Source organism: Felis catus, chromosome B2, assembly GCF_018350175.1.
Source record: "Felis catus isolate Fca126 chromosome B2, F.catus_Fca126_mat1.0, whole genome shotgun sequence".
NCBI lineage: Eukaryota > Metazoa > Chordata > Mammalia > Carnivora > Felidae > Felis > Felis catus.
Window position 1 is genome coordinate 86,706,395 of NC_058372.1, and position 27,139 is coordinate 86,733,533.

The 27,139-nt window shown below is 39.1% G+C and overlaps 1 protein-coding gene across 2 annotated transcripts in view; it reads right to left on the minus strand.

Annotated features, from left to right (window-relative positions):
- Window positions 1-5,007: 5,007 nt before the first annotated feature.
- The window catches only part of GPR63 (G protein-coupled receptor 63), a 51,282-nt gene continuing 29,150 nt past the window's right edge, over window positions 5,008-27,139 (minus strand). The window contains exons 1-2 of one of the 2 annotated variants that reach the window (XM_019830978.3): window positions 19,584-19,593; window positions 5,008-10,197 (exon numbers count right to left, since the gene is read on the minus strand). In XM_019830978.3, the coding sequence (XP_019686537.2) occupies window positions 8,790-10,049 (1,260 nt within the window). In that variant the 5' untranslated portion in view covers window positions 10,050-10,197; window positions 19,584-19,593 and the 3' untranslated portion in view covers window positions 5,008-8,789. Of the gene's footprint in view, window positions 10,198-19,583; window positions 19,594-27,139 lie in introns of those variants that run through there. The other variant, XM_006931897.5, reaches the window with a different exon arrangement.

The following is a 27,139-nucleotide window of genomic DNA, read 5'->3' on the forward strand; positions in this document are numbered from 1 at the left end:
CTTTTTATCTTTAGCTTCTACTTTGAGATAATTATATACTTCCCCAAAACTATTTATAGCTCCCATCAGGAAGAACAGCTGAAAAAAAAAAAAATGTGTTCCCAGTCCTGCCAAAACTATGGTAAAAGTGATTCAAACTCTGAATTTCTTTTGCAAGTGTTCAAATGGCATTCAACATATGGATGTCTAATTCCAACAATAGAAAACTTTGCCCAAACCAAAATCTCCCTGATGGAGGTGGTCACTGAATACATCTTGTCCATATCACCATCATCATTCACTTACCAACAAACAGATATGCAAAAACAGTTACAGAAACATACCTTTTACTTGCTGTTATCAGTCCATCTGTATCTGTGCTCCTCAGATGCACCATGAGTCATGTCCTCCTCCCTCCCTTTGAAGCCTGAGCCCCAGCATATTTAGTCAAGATCACAAGATGTAGTCACAGATCGCCTTACAAATAAAAGGAACAGAAGATGTCCTCCGTGACATGATTCGCACATCACAGGGTCAAAAACTTGTATACATATGTGCACTACACTTAGGGTTGCCAGGTTTAGCAAATAAAAATTTAGCAGCCCTATGCACTCTACAATCATCCCTCAAAGTATCCTAAATGCTGTATCTGAAAACCCCCAGATGCTTCTCCCCTCAGTCAAGAAAGGTTTATATAGTGGGCTGGTCACTGGATTTGGAGACTGAAGACCGAGGTGCTGGTCTCAGCTCTTGCCACTTAGAACCTGTTTGGTTTTGGGTAATTCCATTATGATTTTTACCACCAAGATCCTATTATTAAAAGGTCCATTTCCAGACTTTTGGAAACCACTACCCTTCGTGAGCCACCATGTCAGGTGCTGGGGAAACAATAAACAAGCACAGTGCTCTGTCCTCAGAGAGCTCAGTGTCTAGCAGGAAAGAAATATATGAACTCAAGGGGGAAAGTTGGGGCTGGAAGTCAAGACTGAGCTGCTCTCTTTTTTTGCTATGGTTTTGGGTTTGGTTGTCACTGCATCTTGGTTCAAGCCTTTTGCCCTCAAGAGATCAAATAGAACCCATTGCTTAGCAATAGTAGCCTCCAAAGAGATGAACATGACATTGTGATGTCTTGCCATCTAACGTTTGAGACTATAAATACCTTTGGGGAAGTCGTACAAGAAAACACCATCTTTCTTCCTGTCAGAGAGAAGTGTCTTTCTGTGCCAATTACAGCTAGCTGCCCTGTTCCTCAGATGAGTGTCCTGCAAGAGGAGGTGAAGGCAGAAGGAAATTCCCCAGCTACTGACAGTTTCCCAAGGAATCCCCAGCATCTGCGAAGGTAAAGTTCTTCCAGCATAGGTCCAGAGGGGCAGAAGCGACAGCAATACTTACCAGAGCAAGGTTGGGGTATGTAGACCCAGCTTAGTCCCCTCCAAGGTTTAAATTCACACTGAGAACAAACTGCTGGCCCACACACTGGGAAGCAGCCATTCCTGGCCTCGTCACATTGACCTGCCTGTGTTCGTTTGTCCATGAGCTCAACTGCTTTTTAGTGGTAAAGTTTGGGTGATGAACTAAAAACAAAACACAACAAAATGTATTTCTTTAAAATGTAAACATTCTATTATTCTCTTTTCTACTAGTAAAAATGCAGCTATTAGATTAAGGTATCTTCCAGGACCACGTACCTGGCCTCTGCTTACTTGATCACTGTTTTTCCAAAACTTGCAACCTTCCTGTCCAGCCCTCCTGTCCATAACAGTGAAATCTCACGGACTCAAAGTGGAAGGAGCTCTACAGTTGGGAGCTATCAGCTGGCTTTGAATCCCAGCTGTACGTCCTAATTGCTGTGGGAATTTGGGCAAGTCACCTAGTTGCTCTAAAACTGTTTCTTCATCTGTTTATTAGGGTACAGTGTATTTGCCAACCTCTAATAGAGGTACTGTCACAGGTGGTCAATAAGATAAATTACACCATTTAAAACATCTTTTCAGGGGCGCCTGGGTGGCTCAGTCAATTAAGCATCCAACTTCAGTTCAGGTCATGTTCTAGTTAGCTGTTCATGAGTTTGAGCCTCCCGTAAGGCTCTGCGCTGACAGCTGGGAGCCTGGAGCCTGCTTCGGATTCTGTGTCTCCCTCTCTCTCTCCCCCCGACCCTGCTGTGCTCTGTCTCTCTCTCAAAAATAAACATTGAAAAAAAAACACGTTTTCATAAATATATAACAAACTATAGTAATGGGCTTTTGGTACAGTATCTTTTTCAGTACAAGAATTCAGTTGATTAAACAATTCTAATTACTATACCAATCATGCGTTAATGGATGTCTTAAAACACTGCCATCTTATGTGGGGCTGAAAGAGATCTAGTGACACAACAGGATCGTCAAAGCTCGCTCAGGGACTCCAGAGCTCTTGATTTCATCACCTTCACCTCTTCACCCCCAGTCTTACCTACTATAGATAAACCCTGGTACTTTAGACAAGTCAGCACATAATGGAACCTCAAGTGTGCACCAGGGTAAAAGCCTTTCCAAAAGGGATTCCGGGATCTATGCAATTTAAGGGAAGTGTCTGGATGTCTAAGTGTCCCCAAAATTTCTGTCACAGTCAGCAAGGTCCATGAAGGTTCTCTGCCATGAGAGATGGTGTGCCCGAGGCTGTCAGGGGCCCAGTCAGCTTACCAGTCTCTTTTCTGATGTAGCAAAATAGAGTTAACAACTTAAAACCAAGAACAAACCAATCTACGTTTTCTGTTAATATCCACAACTTGGTGTATAGGTTTTGCTGCTATTATTATCCAGTGCATGCAGTCACCATCCAGTATTAGGTGTAAGCTCTTCTCAGTAAGGACTCAGTTCTGTTATCAGAGAATAATAGGAGCAAGGTAGCCTAGAAAAAGGTGAACTTCGGCATTAGGCCAAAGCTATGAATCCAAGCTATGCCTCAAAAAATTAATCTCCTGGCAACATAGTTTCATCTGTTGGATAAAGGAGAAAATACTGTGAATTCAAATAGATATGGTGTATTTTGATAGAAGTGGCCAAAAATGGCACTCAACATTATTACTATTAGCATAATTTTATGCTAAGTGTTTACATGGCTATAAGTGTTTTTAAATTCTTTAAAAAGACATCATCACAAACGTGGAAGCTTACATAAAAGGAAGTTGGCTTACATAATCTTCTGACCAATTGTTATTCCCTTTTGGGAAGTTTCAAAATAGATACAGTGAAAACCAGAGGTAAATATGGTGTCCCATGATCGTGATTTAAATAAAATGCAGTCAGAATGTGTACTCCACCCTCTGCAACAAGCTTATCTTGGTCATTTTACTAACCTCAACATGTATTAAATTTTTTAGACTAGCAGTGTAGCATCATAGGAGGATTTTATTACATCTCAAATTTGGATTTCACCATTATAATCGTCTTTTGATGTATCAATTTGTCTAGGCTACAGTCTCCAGTTAACCCATCAAACACTAAGTGTTGTGAAGATATTTTGTAGATGCGATTAAAGCCCATCATTAACTGAGAGATTATCCTAGATGATCTGGGTGGGCCTGATTCAATCAGTTGAAGGGACTTCAAAGCAGACTGAGGCTTCTCTGAGGAAGAAAAAGTTCTACCTATGGGCAACAGCTTAAGCTAGTACCTGTGATTTCGTTTGCCCTCTCTGATGGCCTGTCTTTGGGATTTCAGATTTGTTCTAGCCAGCCCTACAATCACATAAGCCAATTCTTAGAATAAATCTCTTAAGAAATATCTTATACTAATTTTGCTTCTTTGGTTAAATGCTAACTGACATAGCCATAAAATTTTTTTTTCTTTTTGTATTAAATCTAATTGACTGCACCTTGATATCTACATTGCTCCTAAAGGTTCTCTTTATTATGTATGAGTTGAGTGGGGTTCACCATAGATGTGAAATGATCTTTTCATTTTCATGGTAGATATGAAAATGTCTTTTTGTGTGTGGGGTTTTTTTTAGAATTTATTTTTGAGAGAAATAAAGTGCGTGGGTTTTCTGGGAAGGGCAGAGAGGGAGGGGTACAGAGGATCGAAAGCGGGCTCCGGGCTCACAGCTGGGAGCCAGAAGCAGAGCTCGAACTCACAGTGAAGTCATGACCTGAGCCAAAGTCAGCTGCTCAACCAAGACACCCAGTCACCCCAAAAATGTTTTTAATTCAATGTGTTCCTCTACTCCACTGTATCTATTTCAGAAAAAAAAAACTGTCAAATGTAGATTCAATGACAATCTTCTTTTATAACTTAAAAAGAAATATATTTAGCTATTGCATGAGTGAAAAACAAGAGAAAATAAAACGCTTATGTCTAATTGGCAAGAAGTTGAAACTCATGTACAAATAATTGATATTTCTTATCGATTTAAAAGTGGATCTTAGAAAGGCCTTAGGTTTTAGAAATGGAAGTGCAGTCTGAAATCATTTTGTCAAAATAAGAGCAGACATTGTCATTGCTTTGCCAAGTGACAATCCAATTTTAAATAATTCAGCAGTAAAATTTTCATAATTCTCCTAGAGAGAATTCCTTAAAACTGGTTCTTAATATCAGTGGTCTTTTGCCAAGTTTCATTTCATCTTTAACTTCTCTGAGAACTTCTAAAACTAGAATATAATTATATACACACAGGCTTTGAGAGCTAATTTGAAAATAAAAACCCAAAGGAAGCAGGGTTTGAAACTCAACTCAGATTTTAATTTAACCGAAAGTATTATTCATGACAAATTTTTCTAAGATAAGATGAAGTAGTCCTTTTTTAAAAACTCCACTTTTAGAAATGTTAAATATTTACTCATCTTCTTATTGGGAGCTCTTTTCCTGGTTGTAATAACAATATGCACAAATGACCATAGTTTTTATTTTTGAATTACAACCCAAAATTCAAAGGTTTTTTTTTTTCATATAGGCCAGGGGCTTTGTAAAATAAATTAATTTTAATTACAAAGGACTAGTACCAATATATAGCTAAGAAATGTATTACCATTTACCTGAAATAACAAACATGTGCTTTGATATTTTTATTATTTAAAAACTGAGTTTTCAAAGAAGGCTGTTTAGCAGTACTATGGTTGTGAAAATAAATTTGAATTAAGCAGTCCTTTAAACTTAAAATTCATGGTAGAATAAAATGTCAAGCAGGTAAAATTTTTTCTGTGATATATACATAAATATTTTCATGTAAACAAAAGCAAAGATTAGGAACAAATTATCTTTGTCAGCAACCAAAATACATATATTAAAAAGGTTATTTTATTTTCTTCATGCTTCCATTGAACACGACTGGCATAAGCAGAGCAATAATTAGATGAGTCTTTACACTCCCCTCATACTCTTCTGGAGATTATATACAATAAAGACATCTCTCTAGAAGAAAAGAAAATATTAGAGGAACCAGACTCTTGAAAGTCATGACTTTTAAATATTAAGTCACTCTCTTTCCTCTACCGTGAAACAATATGGTCTACCAGAATTTGCCAGCTGAGAGAAGGTGTGGCTAACACTGGCGAGATCCAGCACTAATGCATATGGCAGAAAATGAAGCACAATGATGCAAAGACTCTCCCCTCAATGTGAATTACCCATACACTAGGAGATAACGGCTTCCAACGCAAACATAAAACAGGCAATATTAAAATGCATATATTTTCAACAGGAGTGCTTCTTGAAGCACCAGCATCAGAATCAGGAACCCAGGGACGTGCATCAGGATCCAACTGAGCGCTCAATAAAATAAAAGCGTTCATCCCTGGGCCCCACCCCCAGACCCTCTGGGGAACCCAAGCATCTGTAGTGTTAACAAGCTCCCCTGGGAATAGACACAAATTCGTATTAAAGTTTGAATATCCCTACTCCAGACTACTGAGGATTTCTTTTGTCTCTTTCTCTTGACCACAAATATCTCATTGTCTCTTTCACGCCTCTTTACTTATTAGCCAGAAGGAAAATGAAAACAAAAACATTTCTGATTATGTCAGTCAGCGGCGATAATTAGTAGTGATACTTTTTTTCCCTCAAGGAAACACAGGGAAATAGGCAACATAGGATTCTGCACCTAAATTTTTCAAAGGTACACCAGAGTACTTTTTGTTTAAAGCTTTCAAAATGTATACGTAATAAAAACATTCAAAATGATTTGTAAACTGTCCTCTGATCAAGAGTATCCAGTGTGAAGAGAACCGCTGTTCAGTGTTGTTGCTGAGTTCTCACTAAGGCCCCACATGGTCTTCTTTCCCAAACACCAAGCATCTCAGCAAGCGCTCCGTGCTCCCACCAAATGATGCTCTGCCCACCAGGCAGCATAAAAGTACCCAAGGGTGGCTCATAAAAAAACAAGGACAAAGAAAGCAAAGCTCAGTTTCAACTCCTATCACAAAAGGAGTCTCGAGACCTACTGCCAATGTAAGATGAATACAGATCATGCTGACTTTCCTTAGAGAAAGCCAAATATACTTATTAATATCTGCTTGAAATCCAGTTTATATTGAAAATGGAAAGCATGATTCACTTCCATGTGCTTCTACGTATCTACTACAGTGTTTATGTTCTGTAAGATCCCTAGTGGACAAAACAATTTTAATCTGTGAATAATATAAATTAGAAACCAAAGAGGTAGGTGATTATCAGCAGAAGCTGATCCCAAAACAACATGCTGAATAATATGCTTTGAGAACCAAAAGAGTTCTTTAACTGGAAAATGAGTTCTAATACCATTACAACTGTCTTAAGAGCAGGGTTCCCCAAGTCCTTTGTGATGGAACCTTCCCAAGTCCTAATTCCTGATACTGTGCTATAAGCTCTTCAGACATTCAGTAGACATTCCATTTTAAGAGACAGATAATAAATAAAATGTAAAGAAGTAATACTGGAGGCCAAAGACTGATGCTGACATCAGCTGGGCTCTTCACAAATCTCTACTCTCATGTGGAAAAAAGCACATTAAAGTTGGGCACGATTCATTTAATCCAGTTCTGTGGCTGTAAAACTGAAGAAACAGAGGCTTTTTCCCCACTGGCTCACAAAGCACTAAGATTCCAAAAAGATGCTGTAAAAATCCAAAAATGGTTAACTTAGCTATTTATAAAGCCCATGAGGGGCGCCTGGGTGGTTCAACTGGTTAAACATCCGACTTCAGCTCAGGTCATGATCTCTCGGTTTGTGAGTTTGAGCCCTGCATTGGGCTCTGTGCTGACAGCTCAGAGGAGCAGGTCTTCGGCAAAAGAAAAATAGTTTGAAACCCCAGATTTGCCCTATTAGAACTTGCTCTATGCTCAGACCAGGGCTTATCTTTGCCTCTTTGTGGGAAACACACTTTTGAGCATATTCACAAATTCCAGCCCTGCTGTGGGCAAACCCCAGGGCAGTAATGCTGTTCCGCCCAGAATATTTAGAAACAGCTGGACAACTGGAAACCTCTGAAGCTGCAAGGCCAAGACTTCCACGCAGCTGTATTTAACTTCTCCATAATTGTCAGTCACTTATTTTGAAAAAAAAAAATCACCTTATTTCTTTATAGCCTTATTTATCTGAGATCTTTAAATTCCAAGGGTGATTGTGAATGATTTTTTTTGTATCTTCTACACTTACTGCAATGTTTTCACGTTTCCTTTGGGTAATAAAAAAAAAAGTGAAGCTATTTTTAAAAGGAAGGTTTTAGTCTAAAAAAACTACATGATACCCAGAGTTCCTTCTTGACTATGAAATAATAAACCAGAATGATATATCTATGTGGCACAGTAGAACAGGAGTCTCAGGATTCAGACAGGTATTTTGGAGTCCAGCTCTACCATTAACCTTGGGCAGGATTCTAGTCTCTCTGAGACTTGCTTTCTTCACAAAAAAGAAAGAAAATACTACCCACCTCACAGGATGCTGTGAGGATAAAATAATGCACAGTGCCTAGAAGATGGTAGGCGTCCAATAAATGGGAAGTCCTTCTCCCCACTAGACTCTGTGAGAATTCTTGAGTAAAGGAAACACCAGCCCACTCAACTCAATCCCATTTAAATTAGCAGGGATGCTCTGTCTCCTCGACTTTGCCCTATTTGCTCCAAAGAATCACTATCGTGCTTAGAAAAATGTCTACATTTTTATGTTCTCTCCTTTAAAACTGGACATGCAGATAAAACATTTTTTAAAAACTGTCTTCCTAGAAATGATAATGCAATGTTCCCTAAAGCACAACAGGTATAAAAACAATTCTGAAAAACATGACTAAATCAGTTTGTACATTATTTCTTAAAGTGCACCAAAGTAAATATTAATGACCTTTAAAATGTCACTAACCCCCTTGGGTTATTTTTTTTTAATAAAAGTAAGTATTTATCTACTGAGACATAGGTGGTTTTGGCTCCAATGTGATGGCAAAAAGCAGCAATGTCTTCCAGAAAAAAACCCGATAAACTCAATTAAGCATACCTTAGCAGCATACAAGACACCTACAATTCAATGTAACTGCAGGCTCAATAAGCACAATCCTGATTCCTGCTTCAAAAACAAAATCAAAGAAACAAAAAACCATCTCCCCACACTAAATCAAGGATTTCTCTTGAACCTTGGAGGTAACATTTGTGATCATTTCCCTATTGTGTATCCTCGGTAACAGAATTATAACTAACCACCATTCTTTCTTTACACTGTGCGCGCGCGTGCACACACACACACACACACACACACACACACACACACCCTATAAAAAACAATGAAATATACTTGGAGAACCCATGTGAGAGAAAACTCAAAGTCTGATAAAGAACAACCATCACCCAGAATGTTAGGCAGTTCCAATATTCACACCACTGTTCGGTGTTCCCCACACACATAGACAGCACTGGGACGGATTCTTCTCCTTGTGTGGCCGGGAAGATGCGGCAAAAACTTGAAGGATTTAGGCATCATGTCCAGGCAGGCGTCATGGAATTTCTTAATCCTCCAGTAGTAAATCAGTGGGTTCAATGCAGACTTGAGGTAGCAGAGCCAGAGTAGCCAGGTGCTAATCTCAAAAAAGTTGTGCTTATAGTAAAAGTGCTCACTGAACGTTGCCACAAGGCTGTAAGTGGTGAACGGGGCCCAGCAGATGATGAAGACAGCAAAGAGAATCAAAATGGTGGTGAAGGCACGTGTTTTAAAGCCCATGTCAATGCTCATCTGGAAGGGTCTCTGTAGACTCATGAGACCCAGTTTGCTGGCCTGGCTGAGGCATATCCCCTCGGGGTAGCTATGGATCCTCAAGGCATTGTGCCGAAGGGTGTTGAGTATGCCCATAAATGAATACAGTATCACCAGGAAGGGTATGAAGAAAGAAACTAGAGTAATCAAAATCACATAAGCTTGATAACCTGGATTGGTTGTATACCCAAACACACACTGGGGGGCTCGAGAAGGGATCTGCAGGTCAGGGTTTCCTACAGCCAAAGGAAAAGCTATACAAAAGGAAGCCGTCCAAGAAACAGCAATTAGAATCTTTGCCCTATATGGATTTAGTTTATCCTGCCTCTGGACTATAATAAGGAACCTATCAATGCTAATGATGAGCAGGATGGCTACTCCCTCTATCACAAACAACCAGAAAAACATAGCAGATACCCTACAGAAGAATTTCCCAAAAATCCATCTTGTAGTAAGAATAGTTACCAAGGCAAAGGGCATGTTCAGCACTGCAAGCAACATGTCTGCAAATGCCAGGCTGGCAAGGAGAATGTTAATTGCAGAGCGCATGGCAGCTTTTTGGTAAACCATCAAACAAACAACCAAGTTCCCAAGAAAAGATACAAACAGAATAAATATCATTATAGCAGAAAGAATGATCTGAAGAGGCAAGTTTAGGCTCTTAAAAACTGCTGGTGTTGGGGTTACAGCTGTGCTATTCACTGTCAAGGAACTGATCCCAGTGGGAGTCATGGTTTCCATACTGTATCTGAGCAATGGACCAACGCCGTGATGTTGGAATGGCGGAGGGACCGTAATGTTCATGTAAGTGTTTTCATAGACTACAAATGTTGTGTTCGTTGCCCCAGTATGGGACGCAGTCAACACTGCAGAGAAGACCATGGTTTCAGCAGGATGGAAGGCGCTGGCAGAGATGTGGGTGTTCTTCAAGCATTTCAACACACAGCAGCAGTATCATGTTTCACTGATGGACTTGGAAACACATTCTGGAAAACGGACAGAGTTCCATCTTCCAAAGGAGACCTTTTCCCTGCAAACAAGCCCAAAATACAAAAAGTAAATGAGAAATGGGCTTTGTAAATAACATTTAACTTCTTACCTTCATCATGAAATACCACTTTTTTAAACCGTGAAAAATACCTAAGTCTCTTAGCCTAGTCAGCACTAAAATATTGTTGTTGTTTTATATTTGTCAACCATGATGGAATTTTCATGACATTTATAAATAAAGTGAAAGTGAAGAGAATCAAAGTGTATTACTGCCTCAAAAGCAAAAGTTACAACCTTCCAGTTAATTTTTCTTTTAAATTTCCAATAGCAGCATGGCCTTTCCACAGTCACTATTAATAGAGATTTTAGTATCTGGTTCTCCTGAGATTACTAATATTTTTCTTAATAACTCTTTGGTACAAGCTCATATTCCATTTTTACAATAACACAAAAAGTATTTGGCAAAGAGTACTGAACTCAGTTTCTATTTAACGCATGATAATCACACACTTTTGTTCTAACCCCCTATAGGTACTAGGTTATTTTCTATGAAGGTCTAAAATAAGTTTCCTGGCTTTCTATTTGTGTGTGTGTTTCTTCTCAGAAATCCCAACACCAACCATACTGGAGAAGTTATTCAAGAAGAGAAGAAAATTATACATTAAAAGTCTTGGTCATATTTTTAAGACTTTTTTTTCTAAAGCTCTCTTTGCTTCTCATAGTCCCTCTTCTTGCCCATGCCTATCCATTTCCATCTTTTAATTTCTGGTTTATATAATCTTCTCAATTTCTTCTCCCTAAAACAGACCTGGCTAGGTGTTAGCAACTTGATAAAATATGTCAAATAAATAATAAAATGGGGATTCTAAAGGAGATGACCAGAAAAACGTTCCAGTGTGAAGAAATCTACTACAGAAAAGTTACTAAGATATATGGTTCTCTTGTTCCAAAAAGTTTCTTATCACCTTTCTTTTATCCTTACCCCCAACTTCTTATCAATTTCTGTAACCCTAGAATTTTCTATAAGGGACTTTCTTAACCTACTATCTAACCTACTTTTGTGGTATGGGCTCTTCTTTCTTTACTGGGGAGGTAACCTTTTTAATAGAAAGGACTCTCTGTATTCCTGAGTAGATTCTTTTAATAAATCTCCAATATTGGGGGGGGGGGAAATAAATGCACAGAAGTTTAAAACCACACTGTAATTTTTTCATTATCTGAACTTAGAATTAAGACATCAGTTTTAAGTGAAAATGCAAAAAAATTCACTTACTTCTTGGGGTATGAGGGGTGGAGGCATCCCACTTGCAAGACCAAGATCCAGCACTGGACCCAACTCACAGGCTCTCTACCATACTTGTATCTACCCCTCTTCATTGTCTAGGGCTGCTTTTATGAATAAAGAGAATACTAATCTGTTCAAAATATTAATTTATTTATTCTCACTTTTATAGCTTAAGTTCTTTGTCCCTATTAGGTTTTTATCCATCTTCACATAGTTACTTTCAAATGCAAAATATATCTGAATAAGAGACCACACTAATCCAGTAACTTTCAAACTTTATTAACTACAAAGGTCCAATGTGTAGGGGGCAGTGGCAGCTGGAAAGCTTTACAGTATAATCACCATAAGTCTCTTTAAAAACTACCTAAATATAGTGGCGCATGGGTGGCTCAGACAGTTAAGCATGTGACTTGGCTCAGATCATGATCTCACAGTTTGTGAGTTTGAGCCCTGCATCAGGCTCTATGCTGATAGCTCAGAGCCTGGAGCCTATTTCAGATCCTGTGTCTCCCTCTCTCTCTGCCCCTCCCCCATTCCCTCCCTCTCTCTCTCTCTCTCTCAAAAATAAACATTAAAACTTTTTAAAATTACCTAAATATAATTAATAAATAAAATTGCCTAAACATGCATACAAATAAGAATAAAGACTGTATTTGCTACACAAATCAGTTTCAATACATCTATCTCTAAAGAAAAACCATAAATAGGCAAATGTGTATCTTTTTTATGTTTATTTATTTCTGAGAAAGAGAGAGCAAGCATGTGGGGGAGGAAGGGGCAGAGAGAGAGAGAGAGAGAGAGAGAGAGAGAGAGAGAGAGAGAATCCCAAGCAAACTCCATGCTGTTGGCACAGAGCCTGACACAGGGCTCGATCCCACAAACTGAGCCAAAATCAAGACTTCTATGCTTAACTGACTGAGCCAACCAGGCGCCCCACAAATGTATATCTTAAGCCTAATGTAATAGCTATAATTGTGTGTGACCAAGTAAAACATATTTCCATCCTGAAGTAGTACATGATTTATTATTTATTTTTTCTTATTGAGATATAATTGACATATAACTTTGTTACATTTGTACAACATAATGATTCAATATTTGTATATGTTGAGAAATGATCACCACAATATAGTTAACATCCATCACCACACAGTTACAAAATTTTTTCCTTGGGGCAAGAACTTTTAAGATCTACTCTCTTGGCAAATTTCAAATATGCAATACAGTATCATTAACTATAGTCACCACACTATACATCACCACGACTTACTTATTTTATAACTGGAAGTTTGTACCTTTTGACCCCCTTCACGAATTTAACCCACATCTATCCCCCACCACTGGCAACCAATCTTGTTCTCTTGTATCTACGAGCTTGGTTATTGGGGTTTTGGTTACTGAGGTTTTTCTTATTTTTTCTTTGTTTTAGATTCCATTTAAAAGATCATATAGTATGTGTCTTTGATGGGTTTCACTTAGCATGATGCCCTTGAGGTCCATCATATTGTTGTAAATGGCGAGATTTCATTCTTTTTATGGATAAAAATGGATAATATTCCATTGTGTATATATGCCACGATTTCTTTATCCATTCATCCATCAATGGACACTTAAGTTGTTTCCATATCTTGGTTATTGTAAATAATGCTGCAATGAACATGGGGGTGCATATATCTTTCTGAGTTCGTGTTTTTGTTTTCTTCAGATACTCAAGAGTGGAATTGTTGAATATATGATAGTTCTATTTTTAATTTCTTGAGAAATTTCCATAGTGTTTCTATAGCAGCTGCACCAATTTAGATTTCCACCAATAGTGCATGACAGTTCCTTTTTTTCCACATCCTCACCAATACTTATTTCTTGTTTTTTTGATAATAGCCATTCTAATAGCTGTGAGGTAACGTCTCACTGGTTTTGGTTTGCATTTTCTTGATGATTACTGAAGTTGAGCATCTTTTCATTTACCTGTTGGCCATCTGTATGTCTTCTTTGGGAAAATGTCTATTCAGATCTTCTGCTTACTTTTTATTAGGATTTTTTTTTGCTGTTGAATTATAGGAGTTCTTTATGAATTTTGGATACTAACTCCTCATCAGATATATGATTTGTAAATATTTTCTCCCATTCAGTAGGCTGGCTTTTTATTTTGTTGATGGACACACTTTAAAACATTTGGTCTTCAACCATGTTGAAGAACAAAAACAAAAAATGGAATGGAGCCAAAGAGGAACCACAATTTAGAAGATGCTTTTTAGGTTGTTATATAAACATATACAGTCATAATATTTTTCTGCCATCAAAGCCTCCCATTACTATAAAAACTTCTAACTTAATTCAAAAATTCATTCATCAAATATTTATTCAAGTACCTTGTATGTACCAGGCACTAGAGAGGCAGAAATTAATAAGTGGTTCCTGGACTTCTGGTTAAAAAGTGCAGACCAGTGGAGCACTTGGGTGGCTCAGTTGGTTAAGCGCCCGACTTCAGCTCAGGTCATGATCTTACTCTGTGTTGACAGCTCAGAGCCTGGAGCCTGCTTGGGATTCTGTGTCTCCCTCTCTCTCTGCCCCTCGCCCCACTCAGGCTCACTCACTCACTCACTCTCTCTCTCTCTCTCTCCTCCCCCTCCAAAACATAAACATTAAAAAAAAAAAATTTTTAACTGCAGATTGACCGTAGACCCTGCATCTCAAAATCATACTTGAAATGTGAGTAAAGGATTTTCTAAACAAAATGTACATCCCAAAGGACAAAAGGTATGAAAGAAATATACACTAATAGATAAGGGATTTTTTTTAAAGTGTCTCAAGACAAAAAGCAGATAGCAACATGGTAGCTGCTGAACAGAACAGAGACCTCTTTATCCTCTTTATCCTCAATACTTCCAGGGAAATAAGCTTAGAAGAAGCTGACACACCCTGTAGACATATCTCCAGAGCAACTCTGGCTTGGAAGGTAGGATTACAGAAAGTAGGTGGCACTGAAAACTGTTAAACTGACTAAAAAACCCATCTCCAGAGCCACCAGAACCCCACTCTATGCCCAGGTCTCCCCTCTTGTGAGCAACCACAGGAAATCACACACTCTCATTCCATCAGCACAAGTCTGTGGCACAACTGAATCTGATAAGCATAAACTTAAGAGTATCAGTGCAGGGCTGAAAACAGAGAGACTCCATGAATAGCTGCACATTCCATAAGAGCACCTCGCCTTCTTCTCCACCCAAAGTGCTGTTCCCAAAGCACCAGCAGCCTGGCATGTGCTACCCATGCAGGACTAAAAGGTTTGTCGATTCCAATAATTAGAAAGCCCTAGAGTAAAAAACTCTAGATTCTAACATTTGATGGCACCCTAAGAAAAATGCTACCTTGGTGCCCAATCACCTTGCATACTGAAGTCTACCCACTATCAAGCCAACCCATGCACATAGAGCTTTGCATCAGCTTTTTGGTGTCTATTAAATATAAATGGTCCATTTCTCTAATATATAAGGAATCTACAAAGGAATTAAAGGCAATTTTATAGTTAAACATTAAGGAAAAGAACCAGAATTTATAAATATCAAGGAACACAGCATGCACGGACTTAATAATGCCTTTGCCCTGGTATCTATACAGTGTTCTTTATTCACTGTACTTCTGGCTTACCAGAATGTAAATATTCTCTGGCCTTCTTCCTCTTCTTACTTTGAACCATAATAAGCAAAGCAGCAGCTTTGAATGCTCATAGCAACTATGTTAAAAGATTCTTCCCTCTCAGGACTCCTCATCAAATACAATTGTGACCTGAAGTTTCTTTGTAATTTTATATAAAACTAAATAAAAGTTTAAAAAAATTTTAACATTTATTCATTTTTGAGAGGCAGAGACAGACAGAGCGTGAGTAGGGGAGGGGCAGAGAGAGAGGGAGACACAGAATCTGTAGCTGCCTCCAGGCTTCGCCGGAGCTGTCAGCACAAAGCTCCGTGCAGGGCTCATACCTAGGATCCGTGAGATCACGAACTGAGCTAAAGTCGGACGCTTAACCGACTGAGCCACCCAGGCACCCCTAAATAAAAGTTGTACAGGGGCGCCTGGGTGGCTCAGTCGGTTAAGGGGCCGACTTCGGCTCAGGTCATGATCTGGCGATCCGTGAGTTCGAGCCCCGCGTCGGGCTCTGTGCTGACAGCTCAGAGCCTGGAGCCTGTTTCAGATTCTGTGACTCCCTCTCTCTGCCCCTCCCCTATTCACGCTCTGTCTCTCTCTGTCTCAAAAATAAATAAACGTTAAAAAAAATTTTAAAAAAAAGTTGTACAGTTAAAATATGCATTTCCAAAAAATAAAATAAAATTTACATTTCCAAAGGAAATGGGACAGTAGCAACATGAGAACTAGAAAATTAGCTTATTTTGATAATATCTGCATAAGAGTCCTAATGTTTAATCTATCTTTATTTGCCATCAGGGGAAACTCTTACTACATTTTCCAAATAAGAAAAACTTAAAATTCTGTGTAAATGTGTGCATACGTGTATATATACACACCCTACATGCAATGTGCACATGTAAAACTCACATAAGGCAGAAGTAATTGGACTTATGATTCTTTCCTTCTTCTTAAGGGATCTACGAAACAACACTGGGGTAACTAGGTTAATGATATGAGTAAAGTGTTTTACGTTTGGACTGTGCCAGAATGCCACAATTACTGGGGTATCAGTGCCTAGAATGGACAGTGGAGGTTGGAGTATTCTCTGGTCTTACCTGCTACTGCCACCTTATTCTCTGCAAAGATTATATTCTAGAAGGCATAGACTGATTTTATCAATTTCACAGTTCCCTCTATTATGCTTTGCATACAGCCCAATACATATTTAGAAAATTAAGTTCATTTGCAGTTTTGTGAGATTAAGGAATTTCTTCTTTACTCACTTTAATATTTAATTATGTGACATATGCACATAATCTTTAAATAATCAAATGATTTTTTAAATGACAGTTGAGCCCTGTACCACCCTTCACCAATCCATTACCATTTTCTGCAGTAGCCATTTTTAATTATTTCAAAGGCTTTTCAAGTACTTATTCTTTATATATCTAAATAATATGAAGAAATTGCTACCTTTTGATTTATCAATATTATATATTAAATCTTGACTTCCTGTTAGAATAGATGACAATTTTGATGTCATAGTAACTCCAACTTATTTCTGCTCCCTTCATACTACCAAAATCTTATTTGAAAATTTGAATTACAATAGACATTAATATAAACATTAATGTATTTATATAAATAGTATATCTGTCAGTAAACCAATAGAATATTTTTCTTTCATATATAAATTTTGAATTTCCTAGAATTAACTTATTTTTTATTTTCAATTTTTAGAAGTAACTACCAATAATTTTTTTCACCTGTTCCACCTGATAAATTCTATACCTACAAGTATTTAATTTTGAAAGGCCAAATTTATCAACTACATTTTTATATCTGAGTCATACTTTCATCCTCCTATCCCTCCCTGGAGTGGTTACTTCCCAGATCTGCTATGCAGAAGGCAGAGACACCCTTTTACTACCATCCTGGAAACCCTCCTTTCTGCTTTTGGCTCTTGGCTTCCACATTTCCTAGACCCTTTTTCTTCCACTTCACTGCTTCCTTTATTTCCTTCTTTCCCAGGAACTGTTTGCTCAATTGCTTTTGAAGGAAGAACACAAGGAAAGTAAATTTTGGGGCGCCTGGGTGGCTCAGCTGGTTAGGCGTCTGACTCTTGATTTCGGCTCAGGTTGTGATCCCAGGGTTGTGGGATCGAGCCTGGCGTCAGGCTCCATGCTGAGCATGAAGCCTGCTTAAGTTTCTCTCCCTCTCTCCCTCTGACCCCCTTCACCTCTCTCTCTCAAATAAAATTTTTTAAAAATTTAAAAAACAAGGGAGGTAAATTTTGAGTCCCTGGATGCTTGAATAAGTCATTATTCTGTCCCTTAATTGCCCTTGCTTAGAATTCTCCAATAAAAATAATTTTCTCTGAGAATTCTGAAGGTATTCAGGTGGTTCTCAAAGGTAAGGGTTCATAAGAATCACCTGGAGCACCTGTTAAAATACAGACTGCTGAACCCCACCCAGAGTCACTAATTCTGTAGTCTGCGGTGGGTCCCAGAATTTGCATTTCTGGAAGATGGGGGTGGGGGTGTGTGGAAAGTAAATCGAGAACTTTACATTTCAGACACAAGGATTAGATGAAGAACCAAAAAGCTTTATTAACCACTACGGAAGTAACTTCTATCTGCTACAGCCCCAGACATGACATTTCTGAAAACTAAACCAAAGTCCAATCCTGTGGGTGGCTCTATCACAATGTAAATTGTATTCTCAATCTTATAGTCTTCTGTTAAAATTAGCGCTCTGATTGGGAGGGAATCAGGGCCTGAATATTGACATGGGTGTACATGGGGATTTTGATGAAGCTGAGGACCTTGTTCTGTGGTCTTCCTAGCCAACAGAAATGGCCTTTCCTCCCCTTAAATAAAGAGGTTAGTCTCTCGTCGCCTGAAGAGTCACTGAGGAAGGGCCTCACCTTACTTAGTTCTTTGCAAGGGACTTTTGCTCTTCCTACAGCCCTTGCCCCACCACCTCTATTGTTTCTGTACCTACAACCAGACTAAAGTCCAAGCAGAATCCAGAGGATGAAGCACAAAGTGTGACCTAGGAAGAAGTACCACTTACATAAAAAGAAATGCAAGGGTTGCCTAGGTGGCTCAGTCAGTTAAGCATCCGACTCTTGATCTTTCAGCTCATGACCTCACAGTTGGTGAGAATGAGCCTACATGAGGCCCTCCACTGACAACACAGAGCCTGCTTGGGATTCTCTCTCTCCCCCCCTTTCTCTGATCCTCTCCTGCTCGCACGTGCACTCACTCTTCCCCTCTCTCAAAATAAACATTGAAAAAAAAGAAGAAGAAAGAAATGCAAGACTTTTCCAGTTAAAAACCAGGGAATATGAATGAAAAAGGATTCTGAAGGTAATGAGTCAGGTCAGAAGGAATATATTAGATCAGATCAAATTTATTAATATGGTCACAATAAAAACAGATTCTCAGATTCTTTGTGTTAGCTCAGCTGACTAATAATGGCTCTAACAGTTTGCTCAATTAATTAACTGAAGGCTGATCCCAAAAGTCACTTACAATAGATGAAATTGAGATCTCTTATCATCTTTGGTATAGAGGAAGCTATCCAAAGACTTGGGCAGATAGGAATGCTGGACTGGATTTATCATATAATACCTGTTCACCCACCTCTAACTGTGTCACCTGGTAGGATCTAGAGGGCACTGCTTCCACCAAGGCTTTAAGAGATTCACTGATTGAGAGAACCATTAGCATTCTTGAATCTCTATCAAAGCTAGTCTTTGCAGACCAAGAGTGACAATGGGCAATGCTGCCATCCAAGAAATGGGGTTCCTGAATTAAATGGGGATGGCAGTACCCCAGAGTGGCAGGAGCTAGGTGAGAGCACTTAACCAGAGATGAGGTGAGCACAGTTACCATAATGCAGCAGAGCAAAAGCTAAGTCTGACCTGCAGGATCATTGGTGTCTGATCATGGTGTCTCTAAGAGAGAAATAACTAGAAGCTTATCAAGTCCTACTTGATATGTATAAGCATCAAGGCTATAAAATAGAAAGCAGCAGCCCCTTGGGGTGCCTGGGTAACTCAGGAGGTTAAGCATCTGACTCCTGATTTCAGTTCAGATCATGATGTCACAGTTTGTGAGTTTGAGCCCCGCTTAGGATTCTGTTTTCCTCTTCTTCACTCTCTGCTCCTCCCCCCACCCATCCCCACTGTCATAAATAAATAAATATTTTTTAAAAAAGAAAGAAAGAAAGAAATTAGCAGTCTCTCAATCATTTCCCAAACTTGAGCCAGTACACAGACCTAGAGCCCCTTGAGTAAAAACAAGTCAAGTCCCCTTCAGGAAGGACCTTGCTACACAGCCCAATCTGTACTATAAATTTTCTTACCAGTCTTCCTCAAAAAACATGCAGCCAATTACCAGAGTGACTATACACTGAGGAAGGAGAAATAATCAGAATTTGTGGGATTGCTGAATATGGCTCTGAACTGGCACTCATTTCTGGAGACCCAAAATGGTACTGTGTTGCACCATTCAGAGTAGAGGCTTATGGAAACCATGTGATTAATGAAGTTTGAGCTCAGTTCCAACTCCCACTCATCCCATAACTCATGCCTATATTATTTTCTGAAATATGGAGTTGCAACAGACATATTCAGTAGCGGGAAAATTCCCTTACTGGTTCCTTGACATGTAAGGGCTATGATGGTTTCATTCCTGTAGAGAATACAAAAATTGGGATCACCGCCAAGGACTGGAAGGATGAAGATGATCCTTCCTATCACATCCACACTCAACTTGCCTATCTGGCCTTACAGAAACAGATGCGTTTTGTAGACAGCAGATGCTGTACCAGATGTGACTTCATTACTGGAGTAAATCAATACATTCCCTGGCATGTGGCACACAGCTATTGATCTGGCAAATTATTATTTTTTTCTTGATCTGTGTTACCAAAGAACATCTGAGCAGTTTACCTCCAGCTGGCACCCTACTGTCCTACCCCAAGGCTCTATCAACTCTCCAGCACACTGTCAAAATCTAGCCCACAGAGACCTCAATTGCCTTTGCATTTCACAGAATGTCATGCTTTCAACTACATGCTGAGTGAACAATAAATAGTACCTACCCTCTACACCTTGGTAAGATACGTATGTCCTTTCCCTAAAGGGGAAAGATTCCTGCAAAACTTCAAAGGCCTGCCATCTCTCTACATTTTCTAGGAGTCTTGTAGTATGTCAAAATATCTCTTCCAAGGTGATAGCTGGCTCCACCTATCACTAAAAATCTAGTCCACCCTTCAGTAGGTTTTTTTGAATTTTATGGGTATGTTATTCTGACCCATTTATCAAATAGCTTGAAAATTTTATTTCTGGTTTTGTAGTTGTTGTTTCTTTCACACTAAACCAACATTGATCTTTATTAGTGTATCACACTTTTCTTTACCCGTTTCCTGTATAAAAGTCCTTGAGGATGCAGGCTACCACCTATCTTCTCTATAACCTACCAGGCCCAACACAAAGCTATGTACTCGTGATGCTTAAAATGCAATACCCACTTGTAGCATGCTTTACCCATAGAGAAGAAGGTGAGCAGCAAACCAGCCAGATCATGGATCCTTTCAACAGGTGGGCACAGCAAGGACCTGGCTCAGACTTCTCAGGTCTCCCATCAGAGACCTCTGACCACTCCCGGTCCCAGCTCACTCTGAAGGCTGGCCTGGAGTCCACTGAGCCCAGACTACTGAGAAGAGTTGAGGTGCACCAACTTGAAACAATTCCTACTCTAGAACTCTTCTGTACCTTAACGAGCAAAGTCAACACATAACTGGCTACTGGGAAAGACCAGGAGAGGACTAATAGAATAACCCAAGTGTTCTAGCAAATTCATAACTGACAGAGCAGAATATAAACAGGTGAGAATTTGAAATATTGGCCTTACTCAGACTATCTGCTTCTGTCTTGAACAAAGTGTAAGTCTACAAGAAAGGAGAAAGGAGAGCTCTTATCTTGACTAACTGAGCATCTCTCTCCTATTCTGGGCCAGAGGCTCTACTAAAAGGAAAAAAGGTCTCACACCACTGTACTTTCCGATATTTGCCATACTCTTGGCCAAAAAAAAAAAAAAAATCCACATGGCCCCAAAACCTCCCTCCCTTCACCCCTACCTTTCCTCTCATTAAGAAATTAAATGGAAAACTTCACCCTTACCTTTCCTCTCATTAAGAAATTAAATGGAAAACTAAGAGAGGAAAGAAATGATGTATCACACAAAATCCATATTCTTTGCCTAGATTAGACTCTGACTACACATCTAGAGATTCTAACTGGAAAAGAATGGTAAACAAAGAACACACCAGGATGGAAGCAAATATTCTCTGAGTATACTCCTGAGTTCTGTTAGGAAGTAGGTGGAACCAGAAATAAAGAACCAGGCAGTTCACCTAAGAGACAGCCCAAATTTCAACTTTATTTCATTAGAAACAAAAAGAGTAGTCACTTTCATTGGGCAACCTGCTTTATAACTAAAAAGAATAGTCCAGAGATAAATTTGTTTCACTATAACAATGTCTACATTTTTTGGGGGGCTGAATTCTGTTATTTTTGGTTTACCTGTAGGTACAGTAAAAGGAAGCTTTGAACAAACTAACCAAAAGAAAATATGTAACAATCAAGTGGAGAGGATGGGGTAGAGGAGGTCTTAAAGTTTTTTATTTATCTTTTAATGTTTATTTATTTTTGAGAGGGGCGGGGGAGGGCCAAAGAGAGAGGGAGACAGAGAATCCAAAGTGGGCTCCGTGCTATGAGAACAAAGTCCAGTGTGGGGCTCAAACCCACATACCACGAGATCATGACCTGAGTCAAAGTAGGACGCTCAACGGACTGAGTCACTCAGGCACCCCTAGAATTATTTTTACAAAGAAAAAAATCATCACTGAACAAAATTTCACCTATTTTAGAGTATATCTAACTTAAAACCTATATGCAGTAAAGCTAAAGAAAAAAAATGTGTGCACAATTTAAATATGAACTATACGCAGTGTTCTATTTATAACACTGTTCCATTCCCAATATGTTTCTAATTCCAACCAGAATATTCACCACAAAAAAGAATTTTTTTCACTAATGTTCAATTTAGTTCTTCTGTGGACATTTGGAAAATTAGATTAGTAAGCATGAGAATTTATTTGCATTCATGTTACTTTTCCCCACAAATACTGAGAAATTAAACTAAATGTCAGCAAGGGTCTGTTTCAGAGAAGAATATTCTAAGTGACATCTGATGACAATTAAAACTGAAATTCGAGTAGCGAGAAAGGTTAGCATTTAATAGAAAAGTAAATTAATTATAATTACGAACCAGGAAAATATATTTTTAAGTGGTTAATAGAAGATTAACCGAAGGAACCTTTCTAGAAGTACAAAAAGCAAAAAAAAAAAAAAAAAAAAAAAAAAAAGATGAGCCCCACTGGTGACAGGTTTTGTTCATATTCCTTTTGTCTCTTATTTCTAATTCTTATTCCTTGGCTCACACTCGTTAGGTCATTGTTCTACCGAGAATCTTTACCTGCCTTGAAACTATTATTGGGGAAAATGCAGGCCAATTTAATTTCATCAGCCTTTTTGAATAGTTCACAGATATGCTATTTAACTACCACCGATGTTTCTCACAATGGTATGTGACTGAAAATTCAACATTTGGAAGGAAATACCAAGTCTTATTAAATAGTGAACCTGGAATCTCAAATCATACTGCCTGGATCTATAACCGCTTAGTTAAAACTTGAATATCTCCTCTTATCACCTATAAATTATTTGCACAGGGCAAGAGTGAAAATAAGTTTTGTTTTCATAAGGGACTATATTGGACAGTCAGAGTGAAATCCACATGCTAATTAAAAGCAACATAATCTAGTCTGATTTTGAAAAACACAGGTTTTTAAAAAAAGTTTAAAAGCTTGGTTCTTTTCTTTGGTGCCATTAGCAATCTCCTCCTTGCTTGCTCCAATTACTCCCTGATGCAGATACCTGCCAAATGTCTTTCAATGGTCCAAACCTTACTCCCGAATTTCAGCCTCAAGTACCCAACTGCTCATTTAACATCTCCACATGGATATCTCAAAAACACTTCAAACTGTGCATGTCCAATTACATGTGGGATAGGGGTACAGTACCCTGGGTAGCTCAGTAGGTTGAGCATCCAATTTGGGTTTAGGTCATGATCTCATGGTTTATGAGTTTGAGCCCCACATTGGGCTCATTGCTGTCAGCCTGTCAGCATCCTCTGTACCCAGTCTCTACCCCTCCCCTGCTTGTGCTCTCCCATAAATAAATAAATATCTTTTTTAAAAAAGATTTAGAAATGTGGGGTAAATATTACTGCACATCAGTGTTCCCATGCTCAGTGACAATTGCCACCCATCTGGTTATACATGCCAGAAACAAGAGTCACCTTGACATCTACCTCCCTCAGCTATAATTGTCAATTTTGATTCCTAAGTATTGTTCCTATCAAGCCACTTGTCTCAAACTCCTCTGCCATTATCCTGGTCCAAACTATCAACAACTCTCACAAGGTAGGACTTTTTGCCTGGGTTATTCACAACTGGATTCCCAACACCTACGACTGAGCTACCACACAGTTGGCGTTCAGTAAACTTCTGCCAAATAATAAACAGCCTCCTGCTACCACCTACCCCCATTCCCCGTTCAATTCACAAATTCTTACTCTTCCATTACAAGAGGAACCTTCTCTTGGTCCCATGACCAAGCTATCCACCACCCCCATTCTGTTGTCTCGTTTCAAAATGAACTTCTCTGTGACAACCCTCAGTCAGCAATTTACAGGTATCCACGGCATCCTTTGATTCATGCCTGTGCCCAACCCTGCCATGCCCCTGCCCCAACTAGAGAGCAAATTCCATGAAGGTAGAGGTGTGACATTTTTGGGTCAGCACGGTATCCTTGAACCCAGTTAAGAGCCTGGCATATAGTATATATTCAATAAAAAAGCTACTGAGTCATTAAGTTAAAAAAATTCTGACATATTCATAAACCAATGTCGCCTCTTATGCCGTTATGACATCCTTAAAAGAAGAGTTTATTCAAATGCATTGCCTTTAGAGTTCTTTACTGAAACATTTTGTATATCTTGTCTATTTTGGACGCAAGCTAGAGATTAGCATAGGAATACACAGAGAACAGATGAAATCAAGTACCTACTTGGATCCAAACCTTCGGGCAGTCATCTGTCCTGTAAGTAATGAGCTGGAGAATCTCTATAGTCTGAATGGCCCAACGTGATAGTATTAGGAGGTGGGGTCTTTGAGAAATGATTAGGTCATGATGGTGGAGCCCCTGTGAATGGCATTCATACCCTTACAAAAGAGGCCCAACAAAGCTCACTTGCCATGAGAGGATATAGTGACAAGCTGACAATCCGCAACCTGGAGGGCCTCCCAACCCAACCATGCTGGCACAGTGAACTTGGGACTTCCCAACTCCAGATCTGTGAGAAGTAAGCCACCCAGTAAATGGTATTTTGTTATAGCAGCACAAACAGACTAAGATGAGAAAAAATAGAGGAACACAATTATATTAAACCCATAGTCTAGAAATTATGTGAAAGGAGGTATTAGGTTCATAAACTAGAGGACTATGAATCTAAGATTAAAACCTGAGCAGTAATAAAAATAAAACATTATAGTAAAAATCAGAGCACCATAAAACTCTCACAGACTATAAATGGGCAACTAGGGAAAGAGAATAGGGTTGAGAGTAGTTGGGAAAATGTTTTGGACTCTGTTTGCATGCCTCTCTATCTTCACTCCCGCCCCTGCCACCTGTACCTCCATAAATCCCTTCGACCTCAGCTGTTTGCCCAAATCTGACCCTGCAGAAACCACAGAGGTTCCAGCTCCTCCAACCACCCAACTCATATCACCCACCGTGTTGTGGGGCATGGGATTTGCTTCCCACTGGCTGCCCAGAGTAGCCCCTTAACCCCAATCCAAGGGTGAAGGTAAAACAAACCCCCATGGGGTGAACTTCAGCCTGAGAGACATAGAAGATGAAAAGGACGTCTCTCTCCCTTATGCCCCTAAATGACCACCAGGCCCAGGGAGAGTTCTTTAAAGCCCATCTAGAAGGTAATTCACTTGATGAAGTCGTTAACACACCACCTTGCATTTGCTTTTCAACTTCCTCCCTGTCTCACTTTCCTATCCACCCCCCCCCCTTGCTACCCTAGGATGGCACTTCTCAATATAGCATTCCAGGGGCACCTGAGTGGCTCAGTCAGTTAGGCGTCCGACTCTTGGTTTCAGCTCAGGTCATAATCTCACATTTGTGAGTTCAAGCCCCATGTCAGGCTCTGCACTGACAGCGTGGAGTCTGCTTGGGATTCATTCTCTCGCTTGCTCTCTCTCTCTCTCTCTGCCCCTCCCCCACTTGTGATCTCTTTCTGTGTCTCTTTCTCTCAAAAATAAATAAACATTAAAATATATATACTCCTTTGCATCAGGCTATGGTGTCTAGAAAACCCCAGCTAAGAAACACAAAAGCACTGAAAAAGAGATACTAATCTAAAATACTACTGCCACTACTTTTCGTCCTAATTGCAGTTAATGGCCACACCATCCATTTACTTCAACCTAAAACCTGGAAGTCAAACACTGTTTCTCTTATCCTTCTATCAGCACACCAAATCACTCTACACTGCCAATTCTGCCCCCCAAATAGTTCTTTGTTTTCTCTCCTCCTTACCCCCCATATCATGTCTTCAGCCCACGTAAGAGCCTCCTAAATGATCTTGTCCTTCCTTTTTATTACATTTTTACTTTAATTCCAGTATTATTAGCATTCAGTGTTGTATTAATTTCAATTGTGTAACAGTGATTCAACAATCCTACATACTATTCAGTGCTCATCAAGATAAGTGTACTCTTAATCCCCTTGACCTATTTCACCCATCCCCCTACCACCCACCTCTCGTTTGGTAACCATCAGCTTTCTTTGTAGTTAAGAGTCTGGTTTTTGGTTTGTCTTTTTTCCCTCTGTTCATTTGTTTTGTTTCTTAAATCCCACATATGAATGAAATCATACAGTATTTGTCTTTCTCTGGCTTATTTCACTTAGCATTATACTCTCTAGATCCATTCAAGTTGCTACAAATGACAGTATTACTTCCTTTTTATGGCCAAATATTCGTGTGTGTGTGTGTGTGTATGTGTGTGTATATTCTATTGTGTGTGTATATATACATATACGTACACATATACATACATACGTATATATACATACATACATCTTTCGATGGACACTTTAGCTGTTTCCATAATTTCACTATTGTAAATACTGTTGCAATAAACATAGGGGTGCATATATCCTTTCAAATTAGTGTTTTCGTATTCTTTAGGTAAATACCCAGTAGTGCAATTACTGGATCATATGGTAGTTCTATTTTTAATTTTTTGAGGAAAACACTTAAAAAATTAATTTAAAAAAATTTTTTTTAATTTGATTTTTTGAGGAACCTCAATACTGTTTTCCAGAGTGGCTGCACCAGTTTGCAATCCCACCAACAGTGCAAGAGGGTTCCTTTTTCCCCCCACATCCTCACCAACACTTGTTTCCTGTGTTTTTTATTTTAGTCATGAAAGGTGTGAGGCAATATCTTGTGTTTTTGATTTGCATTTCTCTGATGATGAATGATGTTAAGGATCTTTTCATGTGCCTTTTGGCCACCATGTCTTCTTTGGAAAAATGTCTATTCATGTATTCTGATCATTTTTTATTGGATTATTTGTGGGGTTTTTTGCGTTGAGTTGTATAAAGTTCTTTATATATTTTGGATACTATCAGCTATGTCATTTGCAAATATCTTCTCCCATTCCATAGGTTGCCTTTTAGGCTTGGTTGTTTCCTTTGCTGTGCAGAAGCTCTTTATTTTGACGTTGTCCTCCCTTTTTTTTTTTTTTTCAACGTTTATTTATTTTTGGGACAGAGAGAGACAGAGCATGAACGGGGGAGGGGCAGAGAGAGAGGGAGACACAGAATCGGAAACAGGCTCCAGGCTCTGAACCTTTA